Here is a 14,232-nt window from a genome sequence, read left to right as displayed (position 1 = left end):
CCATAAATTATATTACCTTTCAGAATACAGGGCAACTAAAGATTGAGGTGCTCAGGATTCGGGGATCTTAAAAGTTCACAGCCAGCATCAGATGTCACTAGACAACTGGCAGTCTGATACTCACACCCCTGAGCCTAGAACAGTTGACACAGGATCCCGGGCCAATGCCAGGGATCTTTAGGTCAGCAATCATGTCAAGATGCTCTGATTCTCCACAAACCCAGCTTCTTTCCCAACTGCGGGGAGGTTGGTCTGCAGTGACTTATCTAGTATTTTGCTGTACTCCTGGCTCACAGTGTCTCCTGGTCTAGGATCTTCTAATCGAAGTCCCATGAGGCACATATTTCTGTGCTCTCTGACTCTCACCCCTGAGATAGAGCTGGTGTGGGGCTGAGGATGTGGGAAGGACACAGCACACCCAGCAACCCCCAGGACAGTTTTCAGTATGCTCCTCAACCTCTGAGACGGTGTGCAAAGCACAGGGAAATGTACTGCCCCTCACATTTCTCTACAGAAGAGAGAGGGAGGGAAATGGCTGGGGTGTGTGATCAGGTTTCGAGCAGAAAAAGACCGTGCCACTTAAAAAAAAAAATTCACCACGTAGATTCTACAAAGAAAGAATTTCCAGTTAAGAAATATCTACTGAGACCACTGGGCATGGGGTGGGTTGGGGTGGGGTCGGCAGTAGGGTTAGGTTGGAGGTGGGAAGGGAACAGATGAAGCTCCTCCTGCTAGCTGTTTTCTCCCATTCCTGGGGACATCCATCTTTAAGCAAACATGGATGTGTAATAATGCTTAAGAATCTACGTTCATTTCTTTCACAAAATGAGGAGAATACCTATTCTAAAATAATATCTTTATTCTGGAGAAAACAAATACCTCTAAAAAAATTCTAGAAGATTTTGAAAGGAGAAAATATAGACACACAACTGCATTCATTTTGATCTTCCACACAAAGATCAGGTGAAGAAATCTATGCAGCTATACATACTAGGACCTGTTGTACACCACCCTCGTAACCCCATAGAAAGAAAAAAGAAAAAAAAACTGTTTTCAAAATAGAAGCAGTATTCCACTATGAAAACAAAACAATCACATGTGACTACTGGAAATGTTAGTGTTACACAGAGTCCTTTAAAAATAAATCACAGCCAAAGTTCCAAAAAGTACAGAAGCGTGAAACAGAAAATAAAAATGACTGAAGGGTGATGATGGGAGCCTACAGCTCCATCCTCACAAGGACGGCAGCCCTGGACGTCGCTGCAAAGGTCACAGGAGGACAGCTTCGCTTCAGAGTTGTAACTTCTCACCGCCTGTCTCCCTGTTCAAAGAAGCAGACATCAGTTCACACGGCTCCCTTGTTTAGAAACCTTGACTTTGCCAAAACATAAGAGCATTTCGATACACTTTTCTGAGTTTTCCATTCTTCACCTAATTTTATTTTTCTTTACAAGAAACAACTGAAATGTCCAAGAATGATCCAAAGTACTAACCAAATCCAAAAGAGAAACAATGCATTCAGTCCAATCTGTCTACCACCAGCAGTTGGCCAGCATTAAAAGACAGCAAATAGACTGCAGCTGCACACTGCAATCACAAGCACCACTTTCATCTCTTACTGCATCAGGGAGAATTTTCAGTTGAGGACTGTTTAACCTCCTCAAGAGTTTATTTTAGGATGACATTCTCTGTGCACTCAAATCAAATTCTAATCATTAGAACTACTGAAAAGAGGCATTTACCCTGGGCTCTAGTAGAAAAATACATAAATATGAAGGGAAGACTGCCTATGCAATACCTTGTTTTAAAACACTGAGCATATAGTATCTAAAAGCTAACATGAAAAAACTACATAAAGTACCTATAACACCACAGTAAACTCACTGTAAAACATAAATGAGTTTTATAATGTTTTAAAAACATATTCTATTGTCAAATTTATTCATGATTTTTCAGACTGTTGTCCATATCGTAAATGTGTTTTGGGATTTTTTTAAATGGGTTGGAAGGTTTAGCTTATTCTGATCTTTCCCATATTTTCATTTTAAAATGGCCTCCTCATAAGTAAGTTGTTTTCCATAAAAATTTGCATAGACTGAATTATTTTTGTTTCTCAAATGTTTAAAATGTTCCCCATGTACCCAAGAAATATAAGTTGGGGAATTTTGCAACTAAGTTAAGTAATAAAGTTGGATAACTAGTTACTGTCATTGGGTCTCCACAGTGTATTCCATCCGTCCACTAGGAAAAAAGTGCCACATCACTGTTCGCCAAATGTCCCACAAGAACCTGGGTGAATCCTCTTCCTCAGTGCCAACAGGAGGCAAAAGACAAGAGGAACTGGCTTGTTGACTAAGAGGAGAGAACTGGTGCTACATCTTAGTCTTGAATACTCTATGAAGCACTAACAACAATGGGAACGAGTTCATCTCATTTAAAGTGTAATTATCTACAACGACCTAACACATAAAAATGCTCATGCTTCTCATGCATTGTGATGATTCTGAGCCAACACAAGTGCTTATTCAAAATAAGACATATTACAATTAGAAACATTAGGCCAGAGATCACATACAAAAAGTCACTCTGACTGAACATGGATTCGTCCTATTAAACTTGGGCCATCTCCAGACCAGCTCTCTCTTTTTACATCCTAAATTTCCATCATTTTATAAAAATGAGTTACCAGAAAAATCAAAGAAGCTCAAGTTATTTTCCAAACAGGCTATACTTTTCTTGATGCACTTTTAAAAATATGTTATCAAGTGTAGGTTTCAGCAAAACACCAGAGTCCCTTGATAGAGAAACAGTTAACTCCAGCCAATGCTACTGCATTGCAGATGCTGTTCATGTTCTCTCCTGAAGAAGTCCCATTTTATTTATGATTTGTTATTTATTTATTTACTATTCAAGGGTACATGTACAAGTTTGTTACAAGGGTATATTATATGATGCTGAGGTTTGGGCTTCTATTGACCCTGTCACCCAAATAATGAACATAGTACCCAACAGAGAGTGTTTCAGCCCTTGTTCCCCTCTCTCCCTCCCCACTTTTGAAGTCCCCAGTGTCTACTGTTCCCATTTCTATGTGCATGTGTACCCAATGTTCAGCTCCCACTTATAAGTGAGAACATGTGATATTTGGTTTTCTGTTTCTGCATTAATTCACTTAGAATAATGACCTTCCACTGCATCCATGTTGCTGCAAAAGATATAATTTACTTCTTTTTTACAGCTGTATAGTATTCCATAATGTACATGTACCACATTTTCTTTATCCAATCCACAGTTTATGGGCAGCTAGGTCAATGCCCTGTCTTTGCTATTGTGAATTGGTGCTGCAATAAACATATGAGTGCAGGTGTCTTTTTGGTAGAACAACGTATTGTCCTTTGGGTATATACCCAGTAATGAGATTGTGGGATCAAATGGTAGCTCTACTTTTAGAAGAACTCCCATTTTAAAGCTGGAACCAGATGGAATAGGTGCTTGGAATAGAAGCAATACCTTGCAAATGAAACATAACTGGACTCTCTATGTCAATTTTTCTTTGTAAAGTTTATAATTGTGAGAGTTAAAAACTTAAAACATGAAAAAATATATCGTGTTTAAATTTCATATGCTAAAACCTATCATGTGACCCTTGTAAATTATCAATAGTCTTCACTGAAATGGGATGCTCACTTCCTGCCTCCCCACTGCCTATACTTCCTCCTACCAAATCCTGCCCTCGCCACAGAACCAATCCAACAGGTGGTCACTTCCAATAAGTGAATGAATGCCTGGCTTAATTTCTAAAGTATTAAGAACTCCAGGGCATACTTACTTGGCTCATAGTAATCCACTATGGACACTGAAGCATCTTGGGTATTTGAAACTTTAAAGTTTCTCACAGCAGGAATATCAACACAAAACTGGGTTTCATTTACCTTGAGAAATGCAAAACAGTCTTAAGGGGTTGGCACACTGTGTGTTCATCATTAAGTAAAGACATTTCTTTTTCTTACCATTTTAGGAAACAGAGACTAACACTTAGGGAGGATTTCTACATGTCAGATACTGCAGTAAGTACTTCCTATGAACTATGTTATTTAACTTGTAAAACAATGCTTACAAAAAGGTATTGTTCTTAGTTCCATTTTGCTGAATGGGATACTGAGAATTAGAGTGGTTAAGTAAGTAGCAAGCCTGAGGGTGCATGCACCTAGATCTCCTGTCTCAGATGGTGTACCCCACCCCCAGTTACTACTAATGGCTCACAGCAGCCTCCTTCTCCTGGGAATTGCCCTCAGTTCATGCAAGCCATGTCACCCAGTACGTGAGGTAACTAAGATGGGGCTGTACTCCACAGCCAATGACTGAGATGGGGTACACAAGGCCAGCCTATCTGTCTCCAAGAGGAATAGATTTGGCCAATTTGGCAAACAACACTCGTTAAAGAATCAGAAATTAGTAAATTCCTTCAAACATTCCCTTATTTGCCAATAGTAGTAAATGAAAAGTCAAACTGACCACTCAAAGAGTACTGGACACTCAAATTAAAATAACCATTAACAAGAGCATCAGAGATAGAAGACAAACTCCAAAACCAATTACACTACTAAATTAAAACCTTAACTTTGTTTTTTAAGTTCCAAATCAGGCCCATGGCTTTCGAGCAGTGATTAATGTAAGATAATTCCTAAAGAGCAAAAGAATCTAGAGACTATTATTTAACATTATATTGAGACTGAATTAGTTTTAATGGGGCTTGAACCAAAGAGGTTTTGAAGTGCTAAAACAAATGAGAACATTCAAGAACTGTCTTTTTAAAAGTACATATTTAGCAATATATTTATGATTCATACGTAACAAAACTGAAATAAGAAACATCAAACCCACCCATGTAATATGAAATCCTTGGAATACTATGAACTCAATATCAATTCAACCTATGAAGCTCATATAAATGCTATAAGAAAAGAATAAACTTACATACCACCAGTTTTGAGACATACCAAGTAGAGTCTGGAATTCTTCACTTACCTTCACCTACACATTGTATTCACCTTATTCTCGAATCAGTAGTAGTCATTCAGCAATGGAAAGAGTACATGAAGGTTATGTAATAATTCTATGTCAAGATCAAATCTCTGAGAATAATCCTCCATGATTTAGCACCTAATTTTTCAAGGTAAGAACATTAACCCCTTCAAGGTTTGTTAGAAGCTTCATGGAAGAATTTTAAAATGTGTAATGAAGGCATTCGTCTTCCAGCCAGGCATCGCAGCTCACATCTGTAATCCCAACAATTTGAGAGGCCAAGACCAGAAGATCAGTTGAAGCCAGGAGTTCAAAACCAGCCTGGGCAACAAAGTGAGACCCCGTCTCTATAAAAAAAATTCTCATGAAATTATCTAGGCAAGGTGGCATGCACCTGTGGTCCCAGCTACTCAGGAGCCTAAAGTGGGAGGATCACTTGAGCTCAGGAGTTGGAGGTTGCAGTGAGCTATGATTGCACAACTGCACTCCAGCCTAGGCAATTCCCTGAGGCAAAGAGGCTCTCAAATTCAGATCTAGACTGAACTGTTTTAATAATAATATGGAAATTTCTATGTATTTCACATCTGGCATGAAATAAAGATTTAGTTACGAAGACCTGCATCAGGCTCGTCATTAACAGCAACTCTCTAAACTGATTTTATAGTTATGTCTTTCTAATGGAGATAAGTATATGGTTGCCATGTTAAACTCATTCAGGGACACAAAAACTTGAAATAACAATGACTTAAAGAAAACATACTTAAAGTAAGGTAGACATCCGAACACAAAACATAGTAGCTTTGTCAACAGGTTACCTTATGTTTTCCTACTTACAGAATCTAAATAGAGGTTGAGTTTTCCATGATCATATTCCACTTTCTTCACTGTCTCGCTCAGGGGAATTGTGTCTGAAGGCACCATAAAGCCACTTAGTAGGTTAACTTCCATAAGAGCCATGCCACTCCTAGCTGGGCCCAAAAACCTAAATCAAAGAGGGGAAGATGAATGAAAACTCAGGAAAAACCCACAGCTGTTATCAAATTATCTTCATACAAAAATCAAACCCACCAAATGTTATTCCAAATACTGTTTGAGTTCAAATAAAATTCACTATAGAGAATTTTAAAACAGGTTATCGTTTTCTTACATGTGTGGTAATCTTATAACTTTCAACCATATAAGGAATAATGATACAACAATGTGTTCATCTGACAGATAGTGTGCAATGCCTGCAGTGTAACAGGCTTGTGCTTACAAACTGTGACAGTACAACATACATCCTTTCAACAGACAACTCTATTTTCTAGCAGTGATTCCAAACCGAATTGCACTTTTTCTTTTGTCAAAAGTTGACAGCACCAAACTTCCAAGAAAGCCAGGCCCTGAGAAGGAGGCATCACTTGATCACTTAGTGATAGTCCCATCCAAGTTCTTAGCAACCTTTTATTCATCTGGTTTTAGAAACATCAGACCAGTAGGGAAAGGCCTTCCCTTTGTTCTCCCACATACTTGAAGAACATTTTGTGTTTTCTTTGGCCACCATGAGGGAATTACAAGCCTTGGAAAGTTTTATTACACTGCATCCTTCTCGCACCCTGTTGTACATGATGTGAGCATCAGAGGATCCGGGCACCAACAACATTTTATCTCCTTACAAATAAATACTTTTCTAAAATGAATTGATGGCAAGAGTTTTTCATTTGGAGCAGAAGGAGCCCAGCTAAGTGAGTATGGAAAGATGTTTGCCTCCAATTTAAAAGGATCATAGCATTAAGTTAGTACCTGTTGTCCTTTTAAATGGCAAAAGCAAGAAGGGCTGTTAGAAGAATCTTGCTTTTTAGAGCAGAAAACCCACGCCTGCCAAACATGACTGATTGAAAAGCCATAGAGTACAACTGCTGACTTCAGCCGGTTCTGCAATCCCAAGCAACTGAAACCATCTGCTGGCAATGCACTGAGCCAAAGTAGATGTTATTAAGAACTAATAAATGGATTGAAACTAGAGGTGTTTGCATATGAGAAAAAATATAGATGAGAAAAAAACAGTCAATATGCTTAAACATTTAAAAGCACAATGCAGATTATACTTTTGGTACATATTAAAAGTACCTTGGTTGATCTGATCTCTCTACCAGCCTGGGGCAGAATTTGTTAAACTATCATGCCACACAGAAAGCCTGGTATGAGGTAAGGTCTTGGACCCTGTTGATAGGATAAAGTGTCTGAAATATCAGGTAATCTTTTTTTTTTTTTTTTATACTTTAAGTTCTAGGGTACATGTGCACAACGTGCAGGTTTGTTACATATGTATACTTGTGCCATGTTGGTGTGCTGCACCCATCAACTCGTCAGCACCCATCAACTCGTCATTTCCTCTTTTTTATAATGTGCTGGTGAAAAAATACACTTAAATATTATTTGTCTTTCATACCAGATTTTTCTCAGAAAACTAGTAGCAGCATTTAAACCCTTTTTATGAAACCCCTACCCTCACATGAAAACAGTTCCCAACTCTGTTGTCCATCTGATTCCTGATGCTTAAGATTGGAAATCCTGCATTCTTACATGAACCCCTATAAATGCTGAGGTCTCTTCATAGTCTGAATCCTGGCTCCACCTCATTTTCCTCATGTTTCTTCACCTGATGTCTCTTAAGAGGTATAAGTCTCCCTCTCATAACTCTATGAGGGTCTTCTTCTTTGCCCTTTTCAAAATTGGAACTTGAGACTTGCTTAGGGGATTGTTTCCATTAATTTCTGTATCCATCTCAAACAGCAAGTTCCACAAGGGCAGAGCTTGTGTCTTTTTTGGCTTACAATTGCATTCCCACACCTGACACACAGACACCATGCCTGGCACATAGTAGAGGCTCAACCAATACTTGCTGAGGGAATAAATAAATGAATGAGAAAAGCAGGAATAGGCAGGGCACAGTGGCTCATGCCTGTAAGCCCAGCACTTTGGGAGGCCAACGCAGGAAGATCACTTGAGGTCAGGAATTTGAGAAAAGCAGGGATAATAATAACACATACTTTACAGAGTTACTGTAAGAATTAAATGATATGCATGTAAAAGTGTTTGGTGCGGTGCCTGGCATATAAGTTTGTAATTACTGTAGGTTGTTATTGTTTATAATAATAATAATAATAACTTGAAGTTGTTATTCTATAACAGAGACCAATTGGAAGACTAGTAAAAAATAATTGGAGTCCCACTTTCTTCTCAGCTGAAAAGGATGCCACTGCAGAGATTCTGATATCCTCTTACTGCTGGCCCAAAATGCCCAAGAAGGTGAAGAATGGGACAAATGTGGGACATTTTACCCCAAAATCATGAACAAGAAGGTCCAAAGATAAAGACAGACAGTAGCGGTAATGGTGGAGACTGGGTCCAGGCAATGGCTGTGAAGGCTGGCCACCTGGATGAGCACCCAGAGATGACCTTGAAGAACATCTGCCAGCTCAGGACCACACCAGGGACTTCTAGTTCAACAATAAGCTCAGTTAAACCAGGACACTATAGGATATTTTAGAAGAGCAAACAGCAGCTCCTCAATGCCAGTGCATCTTTAAGTTCCAGCTCAAGACCAAATAAGGCAGATGTAACAGAATAGATTCACGAAAGAAAAAAATGTGAAGCCTCTATTCAAAAACTTTCACAAGGAGTGTGCTCAAATTCCTGTGTGCAGTGGAATGTCCAAAACTCTGCAGCTTCCCAGTCTTACTGTGAAGTCGGTAGGGTTGACGTAGAACCCTTTTTCTTTATTACTTAACAAGATTCTCAGATGCTTTGGATATAGAACAATTTAAGAGTCAACTTAAAAAGTACTCCCAGAAGCTTCAGCTGTTAAGTGTCTAATTATCCAATATGAGAAACTCCTAAACTGGAATATTTTCAATGTATATAAAAAAAAAACTGTCCTCTTGATTGAATTTGCATGTTATCATAAAGTTTTGGGTTAAATGCCTAACAGTTAAAGTTCAGTATGAACCTGAAATAATTATTTCAACAGAAAAATAACTCATAACAAGAAATAATCATTCTAAGTATTAAATATGATTTCCTAAATTAGACCTGAGTTTTATTAATTTATATACACACTGTTCTATTCAAATTTGTTATACATTCAGGGAAAACCTGTAAATAATTTTTGTATGCATCTAATAAACGCTTGAATATAATTAGTAGTATTTCTAGTTTGTAATCTGAAGTGTAGTACATAATTGAATTCTTTGTTCAATATAACTTCTTATATTTATATAGTTAGACAACTATAAATAATTAAACCTTCAAGTCTATTTTCTAAAGGAAAAAAAGAAAAGAGACCTAAGCAGACACTTACCTTGTACACACATTCAAATCCACATGATTGAGATCATCTTTATTTTCTTTTACAGCAACATCTAAATCAAAGGCTTCTTGATTTTGGATAGATCTTCGTCTTCTAGAAGACCCAGAATCCTTCACATTATATACAACATTGAGCTGTAAAAAATAAACTAGCATAAATAACAAATTGGACATAAACTTCTATCATTATGCCTTCTAAATACTGTATTAGGTAATGATTCTCTTTGGATGGACCCAGTAAGATTTTTAATCTTCAAACTAGAAAAAAAAATTAATTTTACTTGCTAACAAAGTATCACTATTAACAAGTAGTATTACAATTTATAAAATTATTTTTAACATTGTTAGGTAATATTCCAAAACAAGTACAATAAAACACCATGGGCGATATTTGGGGATAATGTTTTGTCAAAGAGGGTAAACATTCCCTTGAGGAAAAAACCATCTTGAGAGCATTCACTAATTTCTAAGGAAATTAGTTGCCCAAATGGAGTCATTTCTCTCTAACTAGAACTTCACAAACTCTCAGTAGGATAAATCAAAACTAAAACATTGAAGAGCCTTAGCTGAACATTGCTGAGGATTCTTTTTGTTCATACAACGTTTGTCAAAGATGATAAAATAAATGACAACTTTCAGTCAACTGGGTCTTTCTCGGCATCTACTCTGTACCCACCACTGATGTTAAAGGTGCTGTAGACATAATGGGAGAGCCTGAGGACCTGCGTCTTTCTCAAAGGGATCCTAAATCAGAAGCTTAGGCACGTACTCAAAACTTCCTAGTCCAGTCTCATCCCCGGATGGACTGGAATCTACTTAAATGTTTTACCTCATCCCCTTTTTTATAACAAGGTTCGTAAAGCTTACTGTTGCTTTGTAAGGTTGTGTTTTCTTTTAACTTATACCTAACACACATACATATATGCACATGTGCATACACACACACACACCTCAGAACTAACATCTAATGTCCCTCATGGATTTGCACACTTAAAAAAATCCTCTAAGTCTTCATTTTTCAAATCTAAAAGTTGCAGTCTTCTTATTCTGCCACAATCCAAACTCATATAATCCGTCATCCACTTGATCCTTCTGGTTATCTTACTTCGGACATTTGTCAACTCTTCCTTAAAGTATAACGATTAAATTATAGAGTATTCCTGAAGCAGTTGAAAAATAGTCTCATAAAATTGGAGAGATGCTCTCTATTATTTCCATCATTCCCCTTTCAGTGGCATGCAATTATCCCTTTAGAGACCAATGCCATCAGGAAACAAACAAGGACTACTCTATTTGTCTCTCGGGTCATAATTAATGCCCATCCATAACTAAGTATTAGGGTTTACATTTGGCAATAAAGCTCAACTGCTCACTCAGGGAACTTTAAAAGATCTTGCAGTTTATTTCCAACAGTTTAATATTTTATTACCCAAAAAAGGGTAATATTTACTACAAACTCATGAGTTTTCTTTGCCTTCCTTTTTCCAGAGCACATATAAAAATATCAACTGTAAGAAATCTCAATACCCATTTCTGGGTGTCCAACTTCTTTGTAATTATTTTTCCTCCCTCATGAGAAGTGCCTACTGGTTCCTTCCTTTTGTTTTCTGCATTTTGAGATTGACATGGGATTGATGAACATTCTGACCAGCAAGTACCACATTCACCCCTGTGTGCTTCAAGCCTCAAGTAAAACATCACTTGGTTTCAGTAATTTCTCTACATTTGGTTTATCAAAAATGAATTCCAACCAACTTGGTGATTTAAGTACATATAGTTTTTCAATTTTATCTAGAATACACAGCATATTTACTTTTAGATTTACTCTTGGATTGCAAGACAGTTTGAGAATGAGAATTTTCCCATGGTCTTTGTTAGTAAAGATCGAAATAAATTGTTTACTTTCTCTTTCTGACCTTTTCACTAAATACCATTCCTTTTCACTGTGATCATTTTTCCTTTAGTTTTAAAAAATGTGTACTGTATTCTGAGTGTAATGCAAAATAATCTTAGAATTATTTGGAAGTTTCTAAATTATACCTGCTTAGCAAGGTATACCTGCCCTACTCAGCAAGTATATCTGCTCTCTCAACTAGAATGATAGTGCTGGTTTTTGAAAAAAGTACTTTTTCTCCATAATAGCCATTTTTTTCCTTTCTCAGTAAGTGTTTCAGTGTTTTTGTTTGGTTGTTTGGTTGGTTGTTTCTACCTAAGCACGCAACCATTTTTGGTCCTATCACATATTATCTTGAGGTTCTAATGAGATGATTTTAAAGTCCTCAATATTTTTATGTACTATTTAGTGTAATGATTATCTTATTCAGTATTTTTCATACTACTTCCATTTTTATTGTAGCTCCTGCTGTACCATAAAAATGTAGATTTCTTTAGATTTTCTTTCTGTACCAGAGGATTGAACATAATTATGCTCTAATTGTTATATGTACTATTATATGAGATTTTATTAATTTTAAAGGGACACAATTCCTCCCCTCAAGTCAATAATTCTACCATGTTGACTTTCATATTCTCAGATGAATATTAAGAAATTGTAAGTAAAACATGTATTTGTTATCAGGAATCACATTGGAGGACATTAACCCTCACTTCAAAAAGCAAATAATCTCCAAGAAATATTTTTCAAATAGAAAATCAATCTATATAATTGCTCTCTATTCACTGGCTGGCAACATCTCTAATACTTTTTATTAAAGACAGTGATATATCTTGCTGAAGTCATAGATGTAAATTATTAAGAATTATATTCAAGTTATCTAAGATTTAGCAAAGCCCCAAACCAAATAATTATTATAAAAAGTCATATTTAACTTAAAAAAATAAGCATCATTACATACCTGACAAATAGCAAATCCAAAACCAGTTGCGGAAATAGTAACTGCAGTTGGCTGTACCACAGCAAGCTGAATCAAGGTGAAAAAAAGTGAATGAGGCTAATTTTCCATATGTAGATCCTTCCAAGTAGCACAACAGATCAGTCCTATCCCTCATTAGGAGCAGAAGCAATCACTGACAGTACTAAGAGCTTTATACTGTCTCACATATCAAAAGCTATGGGTCAAATAGGTAAGCAAGGTGATAGAAGGAAAAGTGCACTCTCCCCAAGCTCCCTCACCTCTGCTCATGGGAGGGCACATTAGTGCTACTGACAAGTCTGTCCTCCTATTGGGGTTGAAGCATAAAAGACAAGAAACTAAAGTCATCTCCCTCCCCTGACCTCCCTTAATCAAGACTTAATCCCCTGGCTTTCCCAGGAGCACAATAACACATTGTCTATGACTGTGCCTAACTTTATTCCTTCTTTTCCTTTATCATCACCACTCTTCCTCACTTTCCAGAATTGAAGTTATCACCTTCATCCATTGTACTCAACCTCCCACAAATTTATCAAGGGAATAAAGTTAAGAACTAGCATATTCTTTTATTCCAGTTAAAGTAAGAATTCTACTACTGGTTCTATCAATTCTCCTAAGAAGACATGTGGAGCAGCTGAAAAGAACATGGTCTTTGGAATGATGAGTTCAAATCCTAGCTCTACTGTTACTAGTAACATGATCTTGAGCAAGTCACTTAACCTCTCTCAGCCTCAGTTTTATCATATGTACGACAGGGATAAATGTACTTACTTCTTAGAGTTACTTTGAGAAGTAAATGCAATAGAATATGTAAAGTAATCTAGCACAGTGCCTATGAAGAACAGAAACGCAACAGGGTTCTATGTTCATTCCTTTCTCAATGTTACAGTGCCCATGTTTTCTCCTGTTCCACCAATCTTTCCAAAGTTCCCTGCCCTTCCAGAGCTTAGCAAATTCAACCAAAGGAGGGCACCATTTCTCCCTATTCCTCTACAGAGCTCTGGAAACAAGTCTTTGTTGAAATCAACAGATTACAAATAAAGCAGTATTCCAGCATAAAGAATTGTCTACTCTGATTTTTAAATAACTGCCCCTTGTGCATACCTCTGCTGTCTGAAGGAGCAAGCGGTTGTGTGTGTCAATCAGAAACTTTATAGGACTTGGTGCGCTAGGCCCCGTCACAGTCACTTGGATATTTGTCCTTTCTGTAATCATTAGGGCTGCAAATTCAGACAGAGCTTTTAAAGCCACAATGGTATCCTGTTGAGGGAAAAAAAACATTTGTACATATAAGTATATGTCAAGGTCTTCAAAGAGTAAATTTAGTAGTGTTTTGTTGCTGGACATTCAACCACCTTCCTTCACAGCGGAATGCTCCCTGACTCATATTTGAATCTCCTTGGCCTAGAGTACAGGAGAGGCTCAGAAAATGTTTGCTGAAATGTTTCATAGTTTTTAGTGTACAGATCTTACTGATTTTTGTCAGATTAATCCCTAAATAGTTAACATTTTATGCTATTTTGATTTGAGTTTCCATTGCTCATATATACATACAATGGATTTCTGAACATTGATTTTTTAATGCCACAATGTTACTAAACTCACTTGTTAATCCTAGTAGCATTTTTGTAATCCCACTCAATTTTGCACATAAATGAACATATTATCAATAAATTAAAAGTTCCAGTTTTTCCTTTCCAAAAAGAAGAAAAGAAAATAGAAAATATTTGCTATATGGAACTGAACATCTACTCTTGTATCAGTTACCACAGATGAAAAATGGGAAATGTAGATGGGGAACTGGTTTATTCCATATAAATATCAGATATAAAGTTCATAATAATGAGGAGAAAAAAATTAAAATCAGTGAATTTAGCCTTTTGCTTAAGTTACTAAACTTTGAAACTGCAAAGTAATTTTAAGAAATCAAGGAAAAAATGCAACCAAATACTTTCTTAAATATATATTTTAATACATGATATATAAT

At 36.8% G+C, this 14,232-nt stretch overlaps 1 protein-coding gene across 1 annotated transcript in view; it reads right to left on the bottom strand.

The window, feature by feature from the left end:
* Positions 1 to 841: 841 nt before the first annotated feature.
* CD109 (CD109 molecule) overlaps positions 842 to 14,232 on the bottom strand; it is a 149,351-nt gene continuing 135,960 nt past the window's right edge. Inside the window, exons 26-31 of the mRNA XM_011987122.1 lie at positions 13,350 to 13,505; positions 12,228 to 12,293; positions 9,365 to 9,507; positions 5,857 to 6,004; positions 3,827 to 3,929; positions 842 to 1,321 (exon numbers count right to left, since the gene is read on the bottom strand). Coding sequence (XP_011842512.1) covers positions 1,146 to 1,321; positions 3,827 to 3,929; positions 5,857 to 6,004; positions 9,365 to 9,507; positions 12,228 to 12,293; positions 13,350 to 13,505 — 792 coding nt within the window. The 3' untranslated portion in view covers positions 842 to 1,145. The remainder of the gene's footprint in view (positions 1,322 to 3,826; positions 3,930 to 5,856; positions 6,005 to 9,364; positions 9,508 to 12,227; positions 12,294 to 13,349; positions 13,506 to 14,232) is intronic.

The sequence above is a fragment of the Mandrillus leucophaeus genome, unplaced genomic scaffold, assembly GCF_000951045.1.
Source record: "Mandrillus leucophaeus isolate KB7577 unplaced genomic scaffold, Mleu.le_1.0 Scaffold300, whole genome shotgun sequence".
Lineage (NCBI taxonomy): Eukaryota > Metazoa > Chordata > Mammalia > Primates > Cercopithecidae > Mandrillus > Mandrillus leucophaeus.
This window is presented reverse-complemented; position numbering and strand designations above follow the sequence as displayed.